The sequence below is a fragment of the Mastigoproctus giganteus genome, chromosome 5, assembly GCF_048544385.1.
Source record: "Mastigoproctus giganteus isolate SK-2022 chromosome 5, ASM4854438v1, whole genome shotgun sequence".
In the NCBI taxonomy this organism is placed as follows: Eukaryota; Metazoa; Arthropoda; class Arachnida; order Uropygi; family Thelyphonidae; genus Mastigoproctus; species Mastigoproctus giganteus.
The window spans coordinates 116,722,043-116,741,113 of record NC_143579.1 but is presented as its reverse complement, the minus strand read 5'-3'; the positions used below and the strand labels follow the sequence as shown (position 1 = coordinate 116,741,113).

At 39.1% G+C, this 19,071-nt stretch overlaps 1 protein-coding gene across 1 annotated transcript in view; it reads left to right on the top strand.

Annotated features, from left to right (window-relative positions):
* The window catches only part of LOC150085656 (heparanase-like), a 263,331-nt gene that overhangs the window by 75,982 nt on the left and 168,278 nt on the right, over positions 1–19,071 (top strand). Inside the window, exon 4 of the mRNA XM_090374637.1 lies at positions 4,896–5,069. Coding sequence (XP_090230763.1) covers positions 4,896–5,069 — 174 coding nt within the window. The remainder of the gene's footprint in view (positions 1–4,895; positions 5,070–19,071) is intronic.

Genomic DNA, 19,071 nt, shown 5'->3' with positions numbered 1-19,071 from the left:
TAGCTGCTATAATTTCTTTAAAAATATACAGCCGTGAGTAGTAAACTGTTTTAGATAATCTGAACCTTTTATAAACTGTTTAAAGGCTGTGGCCTTTAAACAGTTTATAAAAGGAGTTGACAGTGGATGTGGATGCCTGACAGTAACGTCAGAAGGCTTACAGTTCAGTTTGACATCATTATCATGTAAGTTCAGTTTGATATCATCATGCAAGTATTATCCCCTCCCCACTCCAGCCAACAGCAACAGGTGTGGCAGTGCATACATCAGCATGCTACCCACTGCCTCCCCCAGTGGCATCATCACTCCTTCCCTAGGCAGTTATCCACCTGTTTTCAGTCAGTGATAATTTTCCATTTTCCCACGTGAACCTCACATGGCCTCTGCAACCCAGACTTTGTCAACAAGTTTAGTTCTAAAGCTGTTTATAAACCTGATAGAAATTTACATGTTGAGTTACATATTTCTTCAGCATTTAGGGAGTAAATTTGTTCTACTAGTCTGTACCCTATTTCTGTTTACCAGGCAACCTGAATTATGTTTAATTTTGTTTATAAATTATTAAATTTATTTAACTGTGTAGTTGTAGTGCCTGTAATTTCAACAAAAATGGTGGAACTACATCTAACAGGTGTAAACTTTCTTTTTATTTCTGCAGAAACTTTAGGGCATTTTGAATTCTGCATGGAGTATGCCAATATTTCTTAATGGATTGCAATATTTACTGTGTGCATTTTTTAGTTTTTAATAAAAAAAAGTAAATATTGGAAAAATTCAACTTTTAACACCTCTTATTTTCAAAAAAAAAAAATTAATTCTGTTTAAAAAAAAAAAAAAACACATTATAGGCATAAAATGGATTTTATGCCTATAATGTGTTAAAATAAAATGGATTTAGAACATGCATGTGCATATATATGCTTATTGTACATATAAATAGTTTTTAAAAAACTTAAGAAAAACTTAAGCCTTTCTTGGTAAGCGCAACCCTTTGTTCCTCTCACAAATCTTGTTGCCCTTCTCTGTAATTATTATTATTATTAGCCATATGGTGCAAGGAGGCCTGAGGCTTTTGCTGCACCAGCCAAAAAAAATTTTCTGAGTTACCCTGAGAGAGAGTTGTTGTTGTTATTTGGATTTTAGGAACATTAGCAACTAAGGCCGTATTGCTCCGGGGATGTGCGGTGGTCATTCCCTGACCTTTCTGCATCCTCCGTATTTGGTGGTCGTGGGCTCGAACCCCAGTCAAGAAGCGTGTGCTACGCACTACGGCTCCCGCCCACCTGGCTACGGAGGCAGGTCCGAGAGAGAGAGAGAGAGAGAGAGAGAGAGAGTCAGAAGTGGAATTGAGCCTCTGGGATTACTTGTTCCAGCAGCTTTACATCTTTCCTAAAATAAGGTCTCCAGTCCTGAATACAGTACTCAAGGTGTGGCATGACCATTGCCTTATCCAAAGGGATAACATCTCCTTATCCTTTCTAGCAAAACTCCTGTATATCTTTGACAAAACTCCATGAACTGCTCTGACAATGTGGCTGCACTGCTCAGAAAACTTCATATCTTACTGCACAATTATCCCCAGGTCTTTTCCATTCTTCACTATCCTGAGTGTAGAACCATACAGTTGGTACTTTGCTCTGGGTTACTGCTACCCATATGCAGTACTATGCATTTGTCAATGTTAAACTTCAATTGACATTTCTCAGCTCATCTGCCTAACTGTTCTAGATCCTATTCCAGTAGCATACTGTGATCACTGTCATTAACCACCCTGCTAACCAGTGGTGGGATTCATCTGGTTCGTGTGTACCTCTTCCTGCAATCTCCCGAGTCCAGTGAACTGGTTCTAAAGGCTGTTTCACACTGAACACCATGCGAGCTATACTACTTTTGGTCTTTGTTTGGTTTTTCTTTTTTACCTTGAAAAGGGGGAGTAAGGTGATAGAGAACAGGTTTTTAAAATTTTTGATTTCCACCACTGCTGCTAACCTTTGTATCATCTGCAAACTTGGACTTTAAACCTAATATACCTTCATCAATATCATTGATAAATATAGAAAACAAAAATGGACCCAACACCAAACCCTGGGCAACTCTGCTAATAACATTAGTCCATGAATAGTAGTGTCCATTGATTACCACTCTGTCTTTTCCCACTCAACCATCCCTTTATCCATAGCAGCAACTTGCCCGTAATGCCATACTGCTTCAGTTTGTATAATAGTCTTCTGTGTGCAACAGTGTCGAAAGCTTTCCTGAAATCCAAGTATATGATAGCAAAATTATTTTTTGCGTTCAATTCCTTTGTGACCACATCATAGGATCCAGACAAATTGGTCAGACAAACCCATTCTATGTCTCAATTATAACTGCAGCCTTGTCTAGATGATTCTGCAGTGCTTCTTTAACCAGTGATGCTATTATTTTCCCTGGAACATAAGATAAACTAACAGCTCTGTAATTACTCATGTCATCCTTTGATCCCCTTTGTGAATTGGAGATACATTTGCACATCTCCAGTCCATGGGGACTTCCCACGAGTGGATGCTGTCATAATTATGGCTGAGGGTTGGTTTACTTTCTCCGCTGCCTCCTTTAATATAAAAGGATAGATCCCATCCACCCCAGGTCCATTTCTTAAGTTTAACTTCAACAAATTCTCCTCCACTTTGCTCTCAGTTATTACAAAATCATTTAGTTTCCTGTGAGAGTTTGATAAGCTTCTGGCCTCCACTTCCATACAGAATTCTTCATGTGAATGTAGATGCAAAATACTCATTCAGTTTGTCAGCTATCTGATCAGGGTCATCAACAGTTGAACCATTGATAATCAAGTGGACAAATCTGATTCATCTCTTCCCTTCTTGAGTTTTCTTTCTTAAGTAAAGAAGTCTCTGCTGTTTTTCTTTGCATCTTTTGCCAAAGATTTCTTGTAATATGCCTTCGCTGGCCTAACATCCTTTGTGATTTGATTACATACGAGCTTATATCTACCATAGGTTTCTGTGTCACCTGATAATTTATATGCCTCCCATGCATTTTTATTCTCTGCCCCGACTCTCATTAGTTCATCTGACATCCATTTAGGCCCAAACCTTGAACAATATTTCTTAATCAGTATGAAAAGCCTAGTAGCTTCCAAGATTAATTCCTGGAATGCTTTCCATTTAGAATTTGCTGTTGGTAACATCAGTTGGTCAAACTGTATAGAATTTAAAAACTTTTCTCTTTACCCCTGATGTTAGTTAAATCTTTTAGTAAATTCCAAACTAGTACACTGTGATCACTGCCACCTAGTAATGCCTTTATCTGCAGATTCTTAATGCATGAATAATTACTGCTCATAATCAGATCAAGAGTATTACTCCCTTTGGTTGCCTCTGAACGTGCTACCGTAGAAAACAATTATCCAGTAACTCCACAAAAGTCTTGCTAGTGTGCAAGTGACCAACCACAAGTTCTAGTCAATATCTGGGAAGTTAAAATCCCCCATTAGAAGACATTCTGATTTACTGTCCCACTCTATTTATCTGCACAGAATTGATGCAGTGGAGATCACTATTGCTTTACCTACAGTTAATGGTATGCACTAGACTAATGTTAACAGGTGGTAAATATGAACTATAGGTTCCTATAATTTTAATCAAGGAGTGGAATTTAAACTGTATGCGTTTAATTTCATTTCTGATTTTTCAAATAAGTTGTATAATTTTTTTGCACTATTTTTTCATAGTTTGGAGGCCTGTCCACTGAGAAGAACTGAGCATGTCACTTGTGGCATGCATAACTTAGGTTGCCCATCCCTAAGCAATATGTTTATATAAACAATCCACTTTTCTGGAAGATGAGGGCAAATGGTCCAAAGGTTTTAGTGTCCATTTTACTCACCCTTTTAAACTATGGCAACTAATGTGTTCGCATATTAGACTAATGGTTTTAGTACTTTCCCTATTTATTTTTTAAATGAAATTTTATTATTTAATCTTGTATTTTACCAAACTTCATATACTTTGTATAAATTTAAAATAGGTAGCAAATTTTACAAAAAAGACTTAATACCATATCATATCATTATAACTGAATTCTTTAGGAAATCTTGGGTTCTTACCTCTGTTTTAGTATTTAAATTGTTTACTCTATTAGTGATATTTAAAATAAAAAATAATACATATAATCCTGGGTGAATGAACAGACAAGTGTAAACATATACATGGGGGAGATAAAAACTCAGAAGTGCTTGTAGTCATACAAGTAACTCAGAGGCTCATAAGATACACAGCACAAAAGAAATATGTTATGTTTTCATGTATTGGCTCATTCACATAACACGATTTAGACCGGGGTTCGAGCCCGTCACCACCAAATACGGAGGATGCAGGAAGGTCAGAGAATGACCACCGTATATTCCCGGAGCAATATGGCCTTAGTTGCTAATGCTCCTAAAAACCAAATAACAACAACAACATAACACCATACGTAATATTTTAAGATGAGAAATGATGTTTGATGAAACAAGGTTACCAACATGTGGTGGCCCTCTCTTGGTGTCCATTACAGTGCTTACTTTGTAAGAAGATGAAATAAGATAAGGTTGCTTGGATGAATTAAAAGTAAAAAAAAAAAAAAAAACCAGCAGCATAGGGGAAACTGAAACAGCCTCTATACTTTATCCTATGTTGTACATATGAAATTACAGTATAATAGATTACAGGAGAAATCTGTTATAGTATATGTGAATGCAGTACGTTAAGTATGATTAACTGAGTTTGATAAAATTGTTACTATGAATAACTGAATTTGATAAAATTGAAGAATCAAAAGATAGCCTCAAATTATATTATTGTAAGTGTTATCCTGTAGATGCAGAATATTTATCACTGTTTCTAAAATTCTAGGGGATGATTGGATAAAATTAAATAACTTTGCATCACTTGTTAAATGGAAATTGCTCTTTGATCTTAATGCCCTCCTCCGTAAGCCTAATGGCACATGGGACAGTGCAAATGCAAAAGAATTGTTCAGATATAATGATTATTATAACTTTTCTGTTGACTGGGAACTTGGAAATGGTAAGTCATTTGTAGTTCTGTTATGTCAGTTGTTTAATTATACATATAATGGTGTTTATTTTAAAAATTAAATATTATGATAGAAGATTGGATCAAAAATTTTCAGGACTGAATTTGTATTTAAACAAAAATAATATTTGTTGAACAAACAAATTATGACCGTGAATATTTACATATATTTTTCCAAAAACATTTCTCTGAAATCTCTTTTCTTGAAAAACCCTGGACTTCTTGAGTTTGAGAAAAAATAATTACATTGCACAAGGTCAGGTGAATAAGGAGAATGTTGTAGCCAGTTACAGAATAGTTAGTTAAAACGATATTCAGAATTTGTCGGATGATGAGCACGAACATTGTCATGGAGTAATTTCAAAGTTTTCCTTCTCCACAGATCACATCTCTTTCTTTGTTGTTTCATACAGACATAATACACTTCTGAAATAGGACCTAAGATGCTGATGTACTCTAAAATTGCCTGACCCGATTATATCAAGTGCATAATGATTTCTGATTGCACATTCTTATTAACACTGTGGCTTACTGGTCATACTGTTAATTCATAATTATATCTTTATAATCAAAAAATAATTCTAGCATAACTTTACTTTAAACCTGTCAATCTGAATTTTTTTCTTCCTGGGAAATGTGTAAACTTCCGTATTGTATATAGATATTTCATTATACAATTCTAATGAAGCTATAGATACAAAGGGTACTAGGAAAGTTTTGCAATACAGCTTTGTTTATTTAATTTTTTCAAAGTAATTTCCTCTACATTCAATACACCTCTCCATCCTCCGAAACCAATCTTTAAACCAGTTCTGCCAAGTTTCACTAGGGAGTAAAGCACACTCGTTGTCCCAAGCCCGTAGAAGGTCCTCATCACTGGAAAACCGCCTCCCTTTTAGCTTCATTTTCACATGTGGGAACAGTGCAAAGTCGCAGGGAGCAAGGTCTGGACTGTAGGGAGGGTGCTCGAGAAGTTTCAGTCCTGTCGTGGTCAAATATTCGGTGCAGGCTTTGGCGCGGTGAGCTGCAGCATTATCGTGATGGAGGTACCAGGTGTACATTCTTGACTTTGGCCGCAGGTTCTTCATAGATCCAATGACTTTAGGCAGGCATTGTTCAGTATACCACTTAGCTGTGACTGTCTTCTGCGTGTCCAAAACGACACGTTCCACAATTCCACTCGATTTGAAAAATACAGCTATCATTTTCTTCTTTACAGATCGGGATTTTCTGACAATTACGGGTGTGTCGTCATCATCAAAGACCCAAACTTTGTTTTGAGCCTTGGTCGGCAGATCGTAATAGTACAGCCAAGTCTCGTCACCCGTCACGATGTTGTTCACACACCGAGATTGTCCCTTATCAAACTTTTTAACATCTCCCGGCACCAAGTCACACGTCGTGTCATCTGCTCTTCAGTCAGTTGATGCGGCACCCAGAGAGAACAAAGTTTCTTCACGTGCAAATGATCTTGCAGAATCGAACGAATTGCTGGTGCATTTAGGCCCAAAGTATCCTCTATCTGTTGGTAGGTCACTCGCCTGTTTTCGTCAAGCATTTTCCTCACAGCAGTAACGTTTTCCTCCGTAACTGACGTTCGTGGCCTTCCCGGCCTCTCAGAATCCTCCAGAGTGAAATTTCCCCTTTGGAATTCTCTATACCACCTGAATATCGTTGTACGATGTGGACAATCATCATCTAGTGCAAGAGTCATTTCTTCTAAGCACTGGTCTATGGTTAAACCACGCACGAAATTATACCGCAAAACTGTCCTTATCTCATTTCGTGACCACGATGCCATCGCAAGCACTTTACATTCTCACTACTAATGAATAACTGAGCCCATCGACTTGGTGCGAAGGCTACTATGCACGTATGAACATGTCTCAACATGCAGCAACAAGCAGCTTCCTGTGATTCATTGTTGCGTCATATTGCAAAACTTTCCTAGTACCCTTTGTATCTTAAAATACCGTGTAGATGGACTAATAATAAAATAGCAAATGCTTAAAAAAGCGGTACTCACCTTCCGAATAAATCTGCACGGTTTAATTAGAAAGGGTTGGTTAATATTTAGATTGAATAGTTGAATTAAAAAGACTAAGGGTGGGACAAAAATAAAGTGTTATTTCAGAAATTAGAATAGGTGCAAGGAAGCAGGTGTGTACACATCTAATCCTTGTTTGTCATTAAAGTAGGGAAAAATAGTTGAAATTAAATAAATAATATAGTGGGCCAATAGTCATTACGGGGACTTTCGTTGGATTACATCTTCAGTTGGCAATTGAGTGGGTAGTAATAACCCGATCAGACATAACAATAATACAAACACCTGCATAGTCCTCCCCCTATCACAGTGAACTAGTAGGACAGTTCCAGCGTATATTCAACAATATTGATATCTCTCTTGTCTTTTCCGCTTACAATAAACTTGGATCTTTCTTCAACTCTTACAAAGACACACATAAATATCCTACCAGCAATCTTAATAACATAATATACCTTATTAATTGCCAGCCAAACTGCGACACCTGTTACATTGGAAGTACTACTACAAAATATGGCTCATCAAAAACCTCTAACACCCCCGCATATTACCACCATTACAGTCTTACGACTAACCAAACCGTTACAGAACTCACAACTCACCTCAAACCCACAACCACACCCCTCTTATCAATTCTGCCATTTCTATTATTAAACTCAAATCCAGCTATAGGATTCTACAATATGAAGCACTAGCCATTGAGTGGTATCGACACCATTCCAATCTTAAAGTCTTAAACACTAAACTTCCCTTCAACCTTTCACTGATTTGGAACCTCTCGTGGTTGAGATTACTGCATGTCAAAAAGTGCATCACAAGAGTATAAAAATTTTCTTAAATATCGCACGCATTCTCTACCCACTCAATTGCCAACTGAAGACCTTGTCCAACGAAAGTCTCCATAATGACTATTGGCCCACTATATTATTTATTTAATTTCAACTATTTTTCCCTACTTTAATGACAAACAAGGATTAGATTTGTACACACCTGCTTCCTTGCGCCTATTCTAATTTCCGAAATAACACTTTATTTTTGCCCCTTCCTTAGTCTTTTTAATTCAACTATTCAATCTAAATATTATCATTAGCATTAGCATTAGTAGAGGCATTTGATGCAAGAAAGCAAGCTTATGCACCATCAGCCAAAAAAAAATATAAAAATAAAAATAAATAAATAAATAAAAGATAACCACTTCCACTTCACCCCTCTGTTCAAATACCTGTCCAGCTGAGCCTTAAACTTATTTAGGCTATCAACTTCCACGACAAGGGATGGAAGTCTATTCCACCAACCAACCACCAGCTGGCTAAAGGCAAATTTCCTCGCGTCTATCCTACATCTGTCTTTTCTCAATTTGAATTTATGCCCTCTCAGGTGATTATTCTGAGCAAGAGGAAGAATCCCATCAGCATTGAGCATGCTCAAACCATTCAAGGCTTTATACACCTCTATCAGATCACCTCGCTGGTGCCTAGTCCCCAGACACTGTAATTTGCAAAACTTAAGCCTTTCTTCGTAAGAGCACCCCTTTGTTCCATTCACTAATCTTGTTGCCCTTCTCTGTACTCGTTCCAGCATCTCTACATCCTTCTTGAAATGAGGCCTCCAGACCTGTATACAGTACTCTAGGTGTGGCCTGACCATTGCCTTATACAAGGGAATAATCATCTCCTTATCCTTGCTAGAAAAATTCCTATATATCATCGACAATACACCATGAGCTACTCTTGCAGCCCGTCTGCACTGCTCAGAAAACTTCATATCTGCCTGCACAACCATCCCCATGTCCTTTCATTCTCTACCACTGTCAGTGTAGTACCACAGAGTTGATACATTGCTCTGGGGTTGCTGTTTCCCATATGTAGTACTTTTTTGTTAATTTGTCAATTTTAAACTTCATTTGCCACCTCTCAGCCCATCTGCTCAACCTTTATTTACCAACCCTTTCTAATTAAACCATGCAGATTTATTCAAGGTGAGTACCACTTTTATAAGTATTTGCTATTTTATTATTATTAGTTTAAGTAAGGCCTAATGATGCAAGAAAATGAAATTTCTTTCTGCATCAATCAAAAATATAAAAATAAAATAATGACAATAACACTAAAATAAAACAATATTCATTACTATTCCCATTCCTATACCTTGACCATCACATACTGATATAACATAGCCAGATTTGCTGTCTCTGCCACTTTGAGATATAATCTTCTATTATACCTAGAGATTTTACATTTGTGTCCCCTGGTTCTTGTCTCACCTACAAGACAAACAGACCTTCCTCATTCATTTCATTCAATTCTTTCAGCATCTTATATATCTCAATCAGATCAAGACCTCTAAGAAGTCTTGTTGTCAAAATTTGTAGTCAACGCTTGAAGTCATTCTTCATATATACATCAATTTTCACACCTCACTAATCTTGTCACCATTCTTGAACCCTCTTCAGAAGTCCTTTTTTAATTGCAGCCTCTATACTTGAATACAACATTCCAAACCTGAATATAATATTGCATCTAACCATCATCCAGTATACAGGGATAATAACCTTCTCTCTCTCTCTCTCTCTCTCTCTCTCTTAGAAAAAGTCCTATAACCTGTAAGGGACACCATGTGTCTTCCTAGCTGCCTATTTGCACTGCACAGAAAATTTCATATCAAATTGAATCATAACACCTGTGTCCTCCTTTTTGTCTTGAACTACTTTTAGCTCCTCTCCTCCTAGCTCATATGTGACTTCAGTATTTTTGTTCCCCAAATGCATAACGCTATGTTTAAAAGTATTAAATTTTATATGGTCTTGAAATATTGTCAATTTTTGACCATATATGCAACTGATCCAAATTGCTCAAATTGTTAACCACCTTTCATCCTTAACGTCATCAGCCAACTTTGACAAAAATCCCTTGTATACTTTCTTCAGTATCATTTATGAAAATGAGAAATATGATGACAATTCATGGAAACTCTATCTCCATCTTTTAGCCAGGCTTAAATTAGGATTTAAGGATTTTAACAGTAATTTCGGTTTCTTCCAGTTTATATAACAGCCTTTCATGAGCAGCAGTATCAAAAGGAGTCTAAATATGAAATATCCAATGGTTCTGTATTTAACTGTTTAATGACTACATAATGGTAATTTAGCAGATTAGTCAGGCTTGACCTCTCCTTGATGAAATCATGCTGAGAACTATTCAAGATACCATTCTTGTTCATATGATCCTGCATTCTTAACTATAGACCTCATGATCTTTTCCACAACAATTGTCAAACTCATTGGTCTACAGTTACCCAACCTCCCTCCTTCCTCTTAGCAGAACCTTTGGTGATTGTGGAGACGTGGTATTCATTTTATCAGAGGTGGTGCAAGGATTTTGACCAATATCATTAAAAATACATTAAGGGTTCAGGGAAACTGGTAGTTAGTGGAAAGAAGGGTAATTTAGATCTGAATTTGTGTGATGATATGGGTCAAAGTAATGCTTGCACTCACCTCAAAAATTCTTGTTTGTTGCTGCATCAGCCAATGTTGATAAGATAGTTGCATTTCAATGAGGGGGAAGGTTAAGCTTGGGTTACAAATTTAAATAACTTCAAGGGGTGTGTCACGGTAGTAAACTATAGAAGATTACTTTGTTTTAACCATGTCTACAGTAATGTCAGGAGTGTTGTCAATAAAATGGCTGAATTTGAATTCCTGGTTAGGATTAACTAATGTTGATATACAATGACAACGATAGACAACTAATGCTGATATAATAGGGCTGATTATAATGTGGTGCCATCCAGAAATTGGGTATGATGAGTTATACTGTGGTATGTATAATGTATTTAGGGAAGATAGAAGGGGTGGAAGGGTCGTGCTTCTTATCAAAAGCAGCCCGAGTGCGAAAAGAGCTCTTGCTGAGTCTAAAGGCACATCTGCCAGCATAGAATCTGTGTGGTGTAAGTTAGTTTGAAAAAAAGATGTAATGAGAATAATCTACAGAGAAGATTGTGAAGAGTATGACGAGTATCTCTATGTGCAGATGGAACGGGAGAGCAAGCGTGAATGTCTTATTATGGGCGATTTAATATGAGAATAATCTACAGAGAAGATTATGAAGAGTATGACGAGTATCTCTATGTGCAGATGGAATGGGAGAGCAAGCGTGAATGTCTTATTATGGGCGATTTAATCTGCTGCAGATTGATTGGAATAAGTGGGAGGGAACTTGCCATGGGGAAAAATTTTTTTAAATAAAGTAGATGATTATTATTTATTTATTTATTTTTTTTTTTTATGAAAATCCCAAACACAAAAGGTATTAGAACCTATATAGTATATAGTACTTATATATGGATTAAATATTAGATATTAGATTATAGCTATATATGGATTAAAAGTTGGAAGACTGAAAATACTTGTTGAATCTGTAATTTTTAAGAAATAAAATAAAATAAAATAAAGAAAGGTTGTTCCAAGGAACAAAACTATAAAGGATAAATAACACTATAAAATAAAACTATAAAAGAGGAAAAGTTAATTCAATGAATTTGAACCTGTAAAATGAAATTGCCATTACTAAATTTAAAAGAACAGTGTCTCTGGAAGTATCTGAAGAAAAGGCACATAGCAGAAACTGAATGCCTGTGTGATAGTGGAGCAAGTTTTTAAGTGAGGAATTGTTAATTAATCTGGCTGCCCTCTTTTGGATACAGTTTAGGATTTAAAGAGAAGTTTTGGGTGTAACGCCAGATGAGGAAGCAGTATTCCATGGAAGGGTGATTTGCACACAGTCAGTAACTGTTAGGAAGATATGTAATGTAAAAGTAAATGAGAAAACCTGGTTTTTCAATGGAGAGGAAGCATTATTTATGATATGATTATACTAAGAAAAGTAAGAATTGAGGGTTAATTTTTCTTTCTAACACAGTAATGATACATGATGGTTTCTGGAAATTAGAGTTGTTCCGAGAAATAAGACAGGAGGACTGGGTTTTAGAAGGATTAAAATTAACGAAGTTTTCCATTTCTCCATTCTGGAGAAATAACCAGTGGTTAAAATTTAAAGAACTGATGTTGGATATTTGAGGAGTTGTAGCTGTTCGTGCAGGATTTGTTAAACTAGAAGGCAAAATGTATTGTATTACGCTGAACAACAAATTTTGGATCATAGCTTATTACTTTCATGAAAGTACGATTACTTTATAGATTTTGTGGTGCTAAACATGGAAATAGTGCTTAAAATGGCAGATTGGCTCTTGTCAAAAAAAGTAGTTTTTTTATATTTATACAAGATATTTTTTATTTATATGGCAGTAAGATTGTAGCTATGAACATACCTGTATCAAACACAGGACCTTTTCGCCTTTTGCTTGTATTCAGCTTAGGGAACATCCCTTTTCACTATCTAGCAGTCATATGCTAACATGGCAGCACTCCATTTGCTTTTGTATCTTTGTTCAATTGCTGTGATGTCTTGATGGAAGCGCTCACCATGTTCATCACTGACGGCACCACAGTTTGGCTGGAAGAAGTTGAAGTGTGAGTGCAAGAAATGCATCTTCAATGACATGTTACACCCCAGTTATTCTTAAGAAGTAAAGTGTGTTGTTGTCATATGGCACCAGGGGTTTCTCCATCTCTGTGTTGCTTACATTGTAGGTGAACCAGACCAGTTTGTTGAGAAATGCCAGAGATTTAAAAGTGTGTGGGAACTGTTCATGTGTAGTGTCATGTACCATTGTTCATCTGGTCATTTAGCCGCTGGGCCCCTGCTGAGGCCCAAGACATTACCCCACTTATGCCCCGTGGTGGCAGACCAGGAACCCAGTAGTCTTAGTTTCACTCTGGCAGGTCCTGCCGCTTAATTTCCTGAGATTTCAGTGGCTAGGACCTAAAAAAAAAAATATTTTTATATAAATGTAAGAATATATATATATGCCTTTATTTTGCATTGGCATAGGGGTAGTGTTGCTTGAGTTGCTAGGCAGAGTTATGGACGTAAAATATTTAGTCATATTTAACTTTTGGTGTGTGGGCTTTTGCTGGTATGTAGATAGAGAAGAAAGGGAGGCAGAAGACTGGGGATAAAGACAGAAGTATGGGGCCGACAGGGTAGGTGGCCCCAGCTTTCAGTGGGACATACCCATGCCCCACCAGGAGGGAAGTAAGAGGGGAGGGGACGAAAGAATCTTCCCCCCAGGGAGTTTGGACTAAAGGATGAAGAGGGCAAGTGTGCCCTCTTCGGTTCGCCATATGACTGTTGGCAGCAGCTGCTGCATTTATAATTCCAGGTTTGTCACACATGGGGCAAGCCCTGTTCTTGTATTCCTCATCTTTGATTTAGGTCCTTGCATTGTCCTTTCTGGTGCTCAGGATGGGATCCGGTTTCTATCTCAATCAAACGTTGGTGATCAAGGTCCTTCTCTTGACAAAGAGGCTCTGTGCAAATTGGGATATTGCTCTATATTCATCCTCCGTGTCTATAAAATGGGACTCCAGTCCTTTTGGTAGGTATCTTATTTTAGTTATAAGTACCCCTCTGAGATCCTCGTATTGTGGGCATTTGTAGACTATGTGAGTCTCCGTTTCACCACATATATAGTTGGCATTGTTGGTGAGTCAGAATCCGTGCAGCTTTTCATTGTAGAGTCTGTGTCCTGTTATCAGGGATGTCAAATGGTACCCTAGGAAGTACCAGGTTGGTTTGTTTGGATATATTTTTCCGAGATCCAGTATCAATTTCTTGTCTATTTCGCCCTTGGTGGTCTCCATTCATCTCGACTGCCAAAGGTTTAAAAGGTGGTTCTGTAGTCTTACTTTCTTGTCTTTCAGGTTTCCTGTCGGGTCAGTCGTATAGCCCTGATGAGTGGCAGCCACTCCCCTAGCCAACAGGAACAGCAGTCCCGAACAGCCTCCAAATCCAGAGGGAGCACACCAGCTAATACCGTAGAGCAGGGGTACTAACTGTGCTGCAGGCACGTGTTTTTATTAGAAGTATAGTCCTGTGGGTCATGTTTAATATTCTTTTGTTGATTGCCATTGCCGTTTTTGGAAACCACACCGCAGCTGCGTAGGTGATTGCTAGTAAGAAGGTTGTTTTGTAATAGAGTGTGAAGGTTTTTTCTTTAGTCCCCAGGCTTTCCTTGTGATTCTAGCTACCAGCCCGGAGTATCCTCTGATTTTTTTCCTTATGTATTTCAAGTGTGGCTTGAATGTTAGGTTGTTGATAACGCCCAAGTACTTCAACTGATTGACATACTTGATAGTTATATTACTGATTTTGATTTTCGGGGGCCGTCGCAGATTTAAGGTCCCTTTGAGGAGGATTGATGAGGTTTTGTCCAGTGATATTCTCAGCTAGTTCTTTGATGCCCATTGCTGTAACTGCTGCAGTGCTTGATTTGCCAGCACTTCCAATTGGGCCCTGGAGTCCTCCACTGTCAGCAAAGGCGAACGCTCACAGGTTCCAGGTCCATCTTCAGGAACTTGTCGAGGACCATGTTCCACAGGAGCAGCCCCAACACTGACCCCTGCAGACATCCTCTGTGTACTTCTCTTGTGATTCTTTGGTAGTGTTCATTGATTTCCATTCTTCTTAGGTAGTTTTGTATGACTTGTGTTAGGTAGGTTTGTATGACTTTGTACAGGTTGAGTGGCACCCCAGCCTCCCGCAACCTCGCCAGGACGCTTGGCCACCAAAGTGAGTCAAACACCCGGCAAAGTCAACAGAGATGAGCAGTAAATACTTTTGAATGCAGTCCTGCACAATTCTGAGCAGATTACCTAGTGCGTTGACAGTTGGGGACCCTGGTACTGGTTACCTACGTGGAGACCTGCTGCTTCATAGTGTTTTATAATTCTTGCATGAAATAGCCTTTCAAACAGTTTACTTGCCACTGGGAGCAGTGCGATGGGTCGGTAGGCCTCCGGGTTTTTAGTAGGGTTTTCAAGAATTAATTTTAGATTAGCTGTTTTCCCTGCTGTTGGAAAAAGTTCTGTTTCCAGGCATCTATTGTATGGTGTGAGCAGAATGTGTGGCTCATATTCAATAGTTTTCTTGAGTATTTCAGGCTCAACATAGTCAAGGCCAGGGCATTTCCTATTTCTTATGTGTCTGGCGGCCTTGCTGAGTTCTTCCAGTGTAAAGGGGGGCTCAGTTGACTGGTTGCTGTAGTTGTCTTGCTCTCGCATATCTGCTGCTGTGCTGGCGAGGCCGGTTCGGTTGGTTTTTGAAAGATTGTGTCGAGTATGTTGTTCATCGACTGCTCCCAGGTCGTGGTGAGGTCACCCTGCCTGGTCCTGGTGGTGATCACTTCTCCCCTGGGTAGCTTATTGGTGGTTACCCTATAGACGATGCCACAGGGGTAGTGTTGCCTGCAGTGGATACCAAAAGCTCCCAAGAGCGTCTTTTACTTATTTTTATGGCGTCAGTGTATCTGTTTCGAATTTGCCTATATGTCTTGGGTCTTCGACCTTACTTGGTGGCCATGTTCTTCGAGCTCTCTGGAAATCTTTCCTTGCTTTGTTCATTTGCCTCTGGAGGATGGCAATGTCCCGGGTCCACCAGGGGACTGCACCCAGTCGGGGGTGTTTTTTCCTGATGGTTTGGTTGCAAATGCTGGTCATTAGTTCAGTAGTTGCCTTCTGCAATTCATTCGGATTGTTCCGTGCGTCCAGAGACGGAGGTTTGTTCTTAATCGCTGTCACTAGTAGCTCTTTGTATTGGAGCCAGTCTGCCTTGGCAACTGCATATCTGTGGTGTATTTGCTTGACTGTTGTTGTCGCCCTAGTCAGCTTTTTTGTTATCTTACAGGTAATGACTCGATGGTCCGAGGTGGTCCATGCTTCCTCCACCCTCCAGTCAGCCACATGGTTTGCCAGGTTCCTAGTTACTAGGGTGATATCGATGGTGGCCTCCCAGAGGGTATTGCAGAATGTTGGCAGGTGGTGCGGTTGATTCAGTATAGTAAAGTGGGATCCTATCAGGTAGTTTTCCGTTTGCAGTTTCAGCTCTTCTATCAGCAGTGGTGCTATGCCATAGCTGAGAGCGGCAGTTTACATCTGCTCCTATTATTATTATTTCATTTGGCAGTGTTCTGGAGGCGATGTAGGTAGTTTATTGTGATTTCTATATCCTGTTCTGGCCTGCTGTAAAGGGCCACTACATAGAATGAGCCCAGTGCCGTTATAAGTTGGGCACATGCAGCCCACATTGTACACATTTTGCTTATTTTTGTTGCAGTGATGTTAGTGTTTCTGACCATGATCGCTGCCTGTGTGTGGATAGTTTTATATTGCAGTCGGTACCCCACTACTCACCTTGTGTGAACGTATGGCTCCTGCAGTATTATTATGTCGGTGTTTTCTTCGCCGGTCTTGATCTTGATTTGGTCTGCAACTGTTTTTACTCATTGGGCATTTGTCTGAATCATCATTGTTGTGTTGTATTTTTTTAATCTTTGTCCACATAATCGATTCTGTTTTAGTATATGCTCTTTGCTTTTAGGTACATTGGGCCCATGGGGTCTCTGATTGAATGTGCATGTTCCATTTTCATTGTCTTACAGTTAGTGCAGGTGGCTTCTCTGTCTTTATGCAGGCAGTCCTTAAAGTTGTGTCCCTTCTCTGCACAGTGTCCACAGGTTGGGACCATTTGGGTACAGACATGTGTGGTGTGGCTGAACTTGCAGCATCTAAAGCATTTTGGAACTGCCACTCGTTCCTGAAAACAGAAACTGCCTCACTCAATGTACAACCTTGACCTATCCTTCAGGACTTGCCAGGCCTCCGGAATGAGGTCCATGCTCCAGTTGTTATTTATTCCACCTCTTGTTTTGATATGAAACTTTGGGGTTATTATGTCGTGTGTTTCCTTGCCCAGCATTTCTCTTTGTAGATTTCTGTGGTATATTTCTTCGGCCAGTTGTTCAACTGTGACTTCTGGGTTGATGTCATAAATTAAAATTGTCGGCCCCTTCCTTTTGGGCGGTTGTGCTGTTAAGCCGAGGGCATCAATCTTTGGGTTATCCACGATACTCTGCATTTCTTGTCTGGTCTCTGTCTTGATCGCTAATCCTACGTCTCTCTCATTTTTCATATGCCTTTTATTCTTGTACTCCCGAGGTCCTCCCTCATATTACTGATTATTTTTGTTTTTAGTTCCTTGCTTGTAGGGATCTTACCTGACTCCTTTGGTTGAAATATCACAAAATGTTGTCGGTAACAGCGCTTTCTTCTTCTGGCACATCTCTGTAGTTAGTTGTGTTTTGGTTTATTTTGGTATCCTTAGTGCTTCTGAGTATGTCAGGGCATGCTGTGGCATTTGGTTTGCCCCACATTCTATATAGGCTTGCAGCCGTGCAACAGTTCTTTCATTCTCTATATATGTATCATGGAGTATTGTTTCCATTTTGTGAAATATGGTCACAATTTGTGACCTCAGGCCTGTGGATATTCTGTTGGGATGATCTCTGAATATATTTTCGATGGCCATTTTCAGTATGAGTGTCTTCTCAGACTGAGCCCTTCGGCAAGGCATGGTCCAGGGGTAGGTCCTGCTATTTGAATCTTTTTGCGATGCAGTGAGTTCAGGATTTTTCCTTGTGTCACTCTGTGAGTGGGTTTCCCTCTCAGATTTAGGTACCACTTGTTTGCACTTTTTCCTTTTGGTTTGGATGGCCCCAGGGTGGGTGCCCTCCATTTCCTCTGGCAGGTCTATAATGGCTAAGTCATCATTTTGTGTTTGGATCTGGGCGTCCTTAGTTTTATCAGGTTTCTCTTCCATTTTTAGTTTTTCCGAATTATCGGGACAGGTCAGATTATCGGGGGTTTCCCCCCTATGATCTGGTAATACGTTTAAAACAGTGGGGAATGGCACCCACCACAAGTTCGTGGCTTGATTTGTAGGCTCTCAGTGAGCTCTGAAAGTTTGGGCTATTCCCCCCTCAGTCACTTGTGGGGGGGAAGAACAGCCAAATATCAAATCACCCCTAGAAGGTTGTGATTACTTCCCTATGGGGGTTTTTGAGGTCATTGAAGTTGATGGTGACATCTAAAATGTTGATAATCACACGGGAAGGAAAGTATCATACCACCATGAAAAGTTTATGGTGGGGAAAAACACAGTTGATGTCATTTCTTGGCAATTTAGGAACATGAGTTGCTGAAATTTGGGACTCCATCTCAGTCCAAGATAACAGACAGTACTGAACCACCCAGTCAATGTCCAGACTTCAGAGCAGTAACTGTGTTATATCAGTGCGCTTCCCTACCCCCCCCGTGAGCTGCATGGTGATCATATGGTCTCACAGAATAAAGGAAACAGAGAATAACACTGAAATCTGGTAAATATCCCAGTAGAATCACAAACGTTTTCTCACCACAGTGTTCCTCAAGTTGAAATCTTGCTGTGTGCACTTAAATCTGCAATAAATATACATTTTTAAATCCAAAAATCAGGAGCGATGTAACACACGTGCAATCACAATGGCAGCCATATTGGCTCTCCTTCATAAGAAGTAATGAGATCTTCCACAAGCTGCCTGTAGTTGCCGGCTTTAACATTTCCTAGAAAACCAATTGAAACATTTCAAAAGACTTTCCACTCTGACTTCTTGCTATGACTAAGGACACATTTGAACCATTTGTCTTTGAAAAATTGCCTTATTTGTGGACCAATGAAAATGCCTACCTTAATCTTCTCTGTACTAAGTCTTGGGAATTTCTCTTGCAAGTATGTGAATGCAGGACCATACACTTCCAAAGCCGTCATGGAATTTTTCATGAGCCCCAGTTTGATATGCAGTGGTGGAAGCAAAACTGTATATTAATTTCTACCAGAGGTTCAAATGCTACATTCTTCATTTCAGGTGTTAATGATTTTAATCGAGGCCAACTCCTCTTCTCATAGTGCATATCCTTGACACGACTATCCCACTCACAGAGAAAGCAACGAT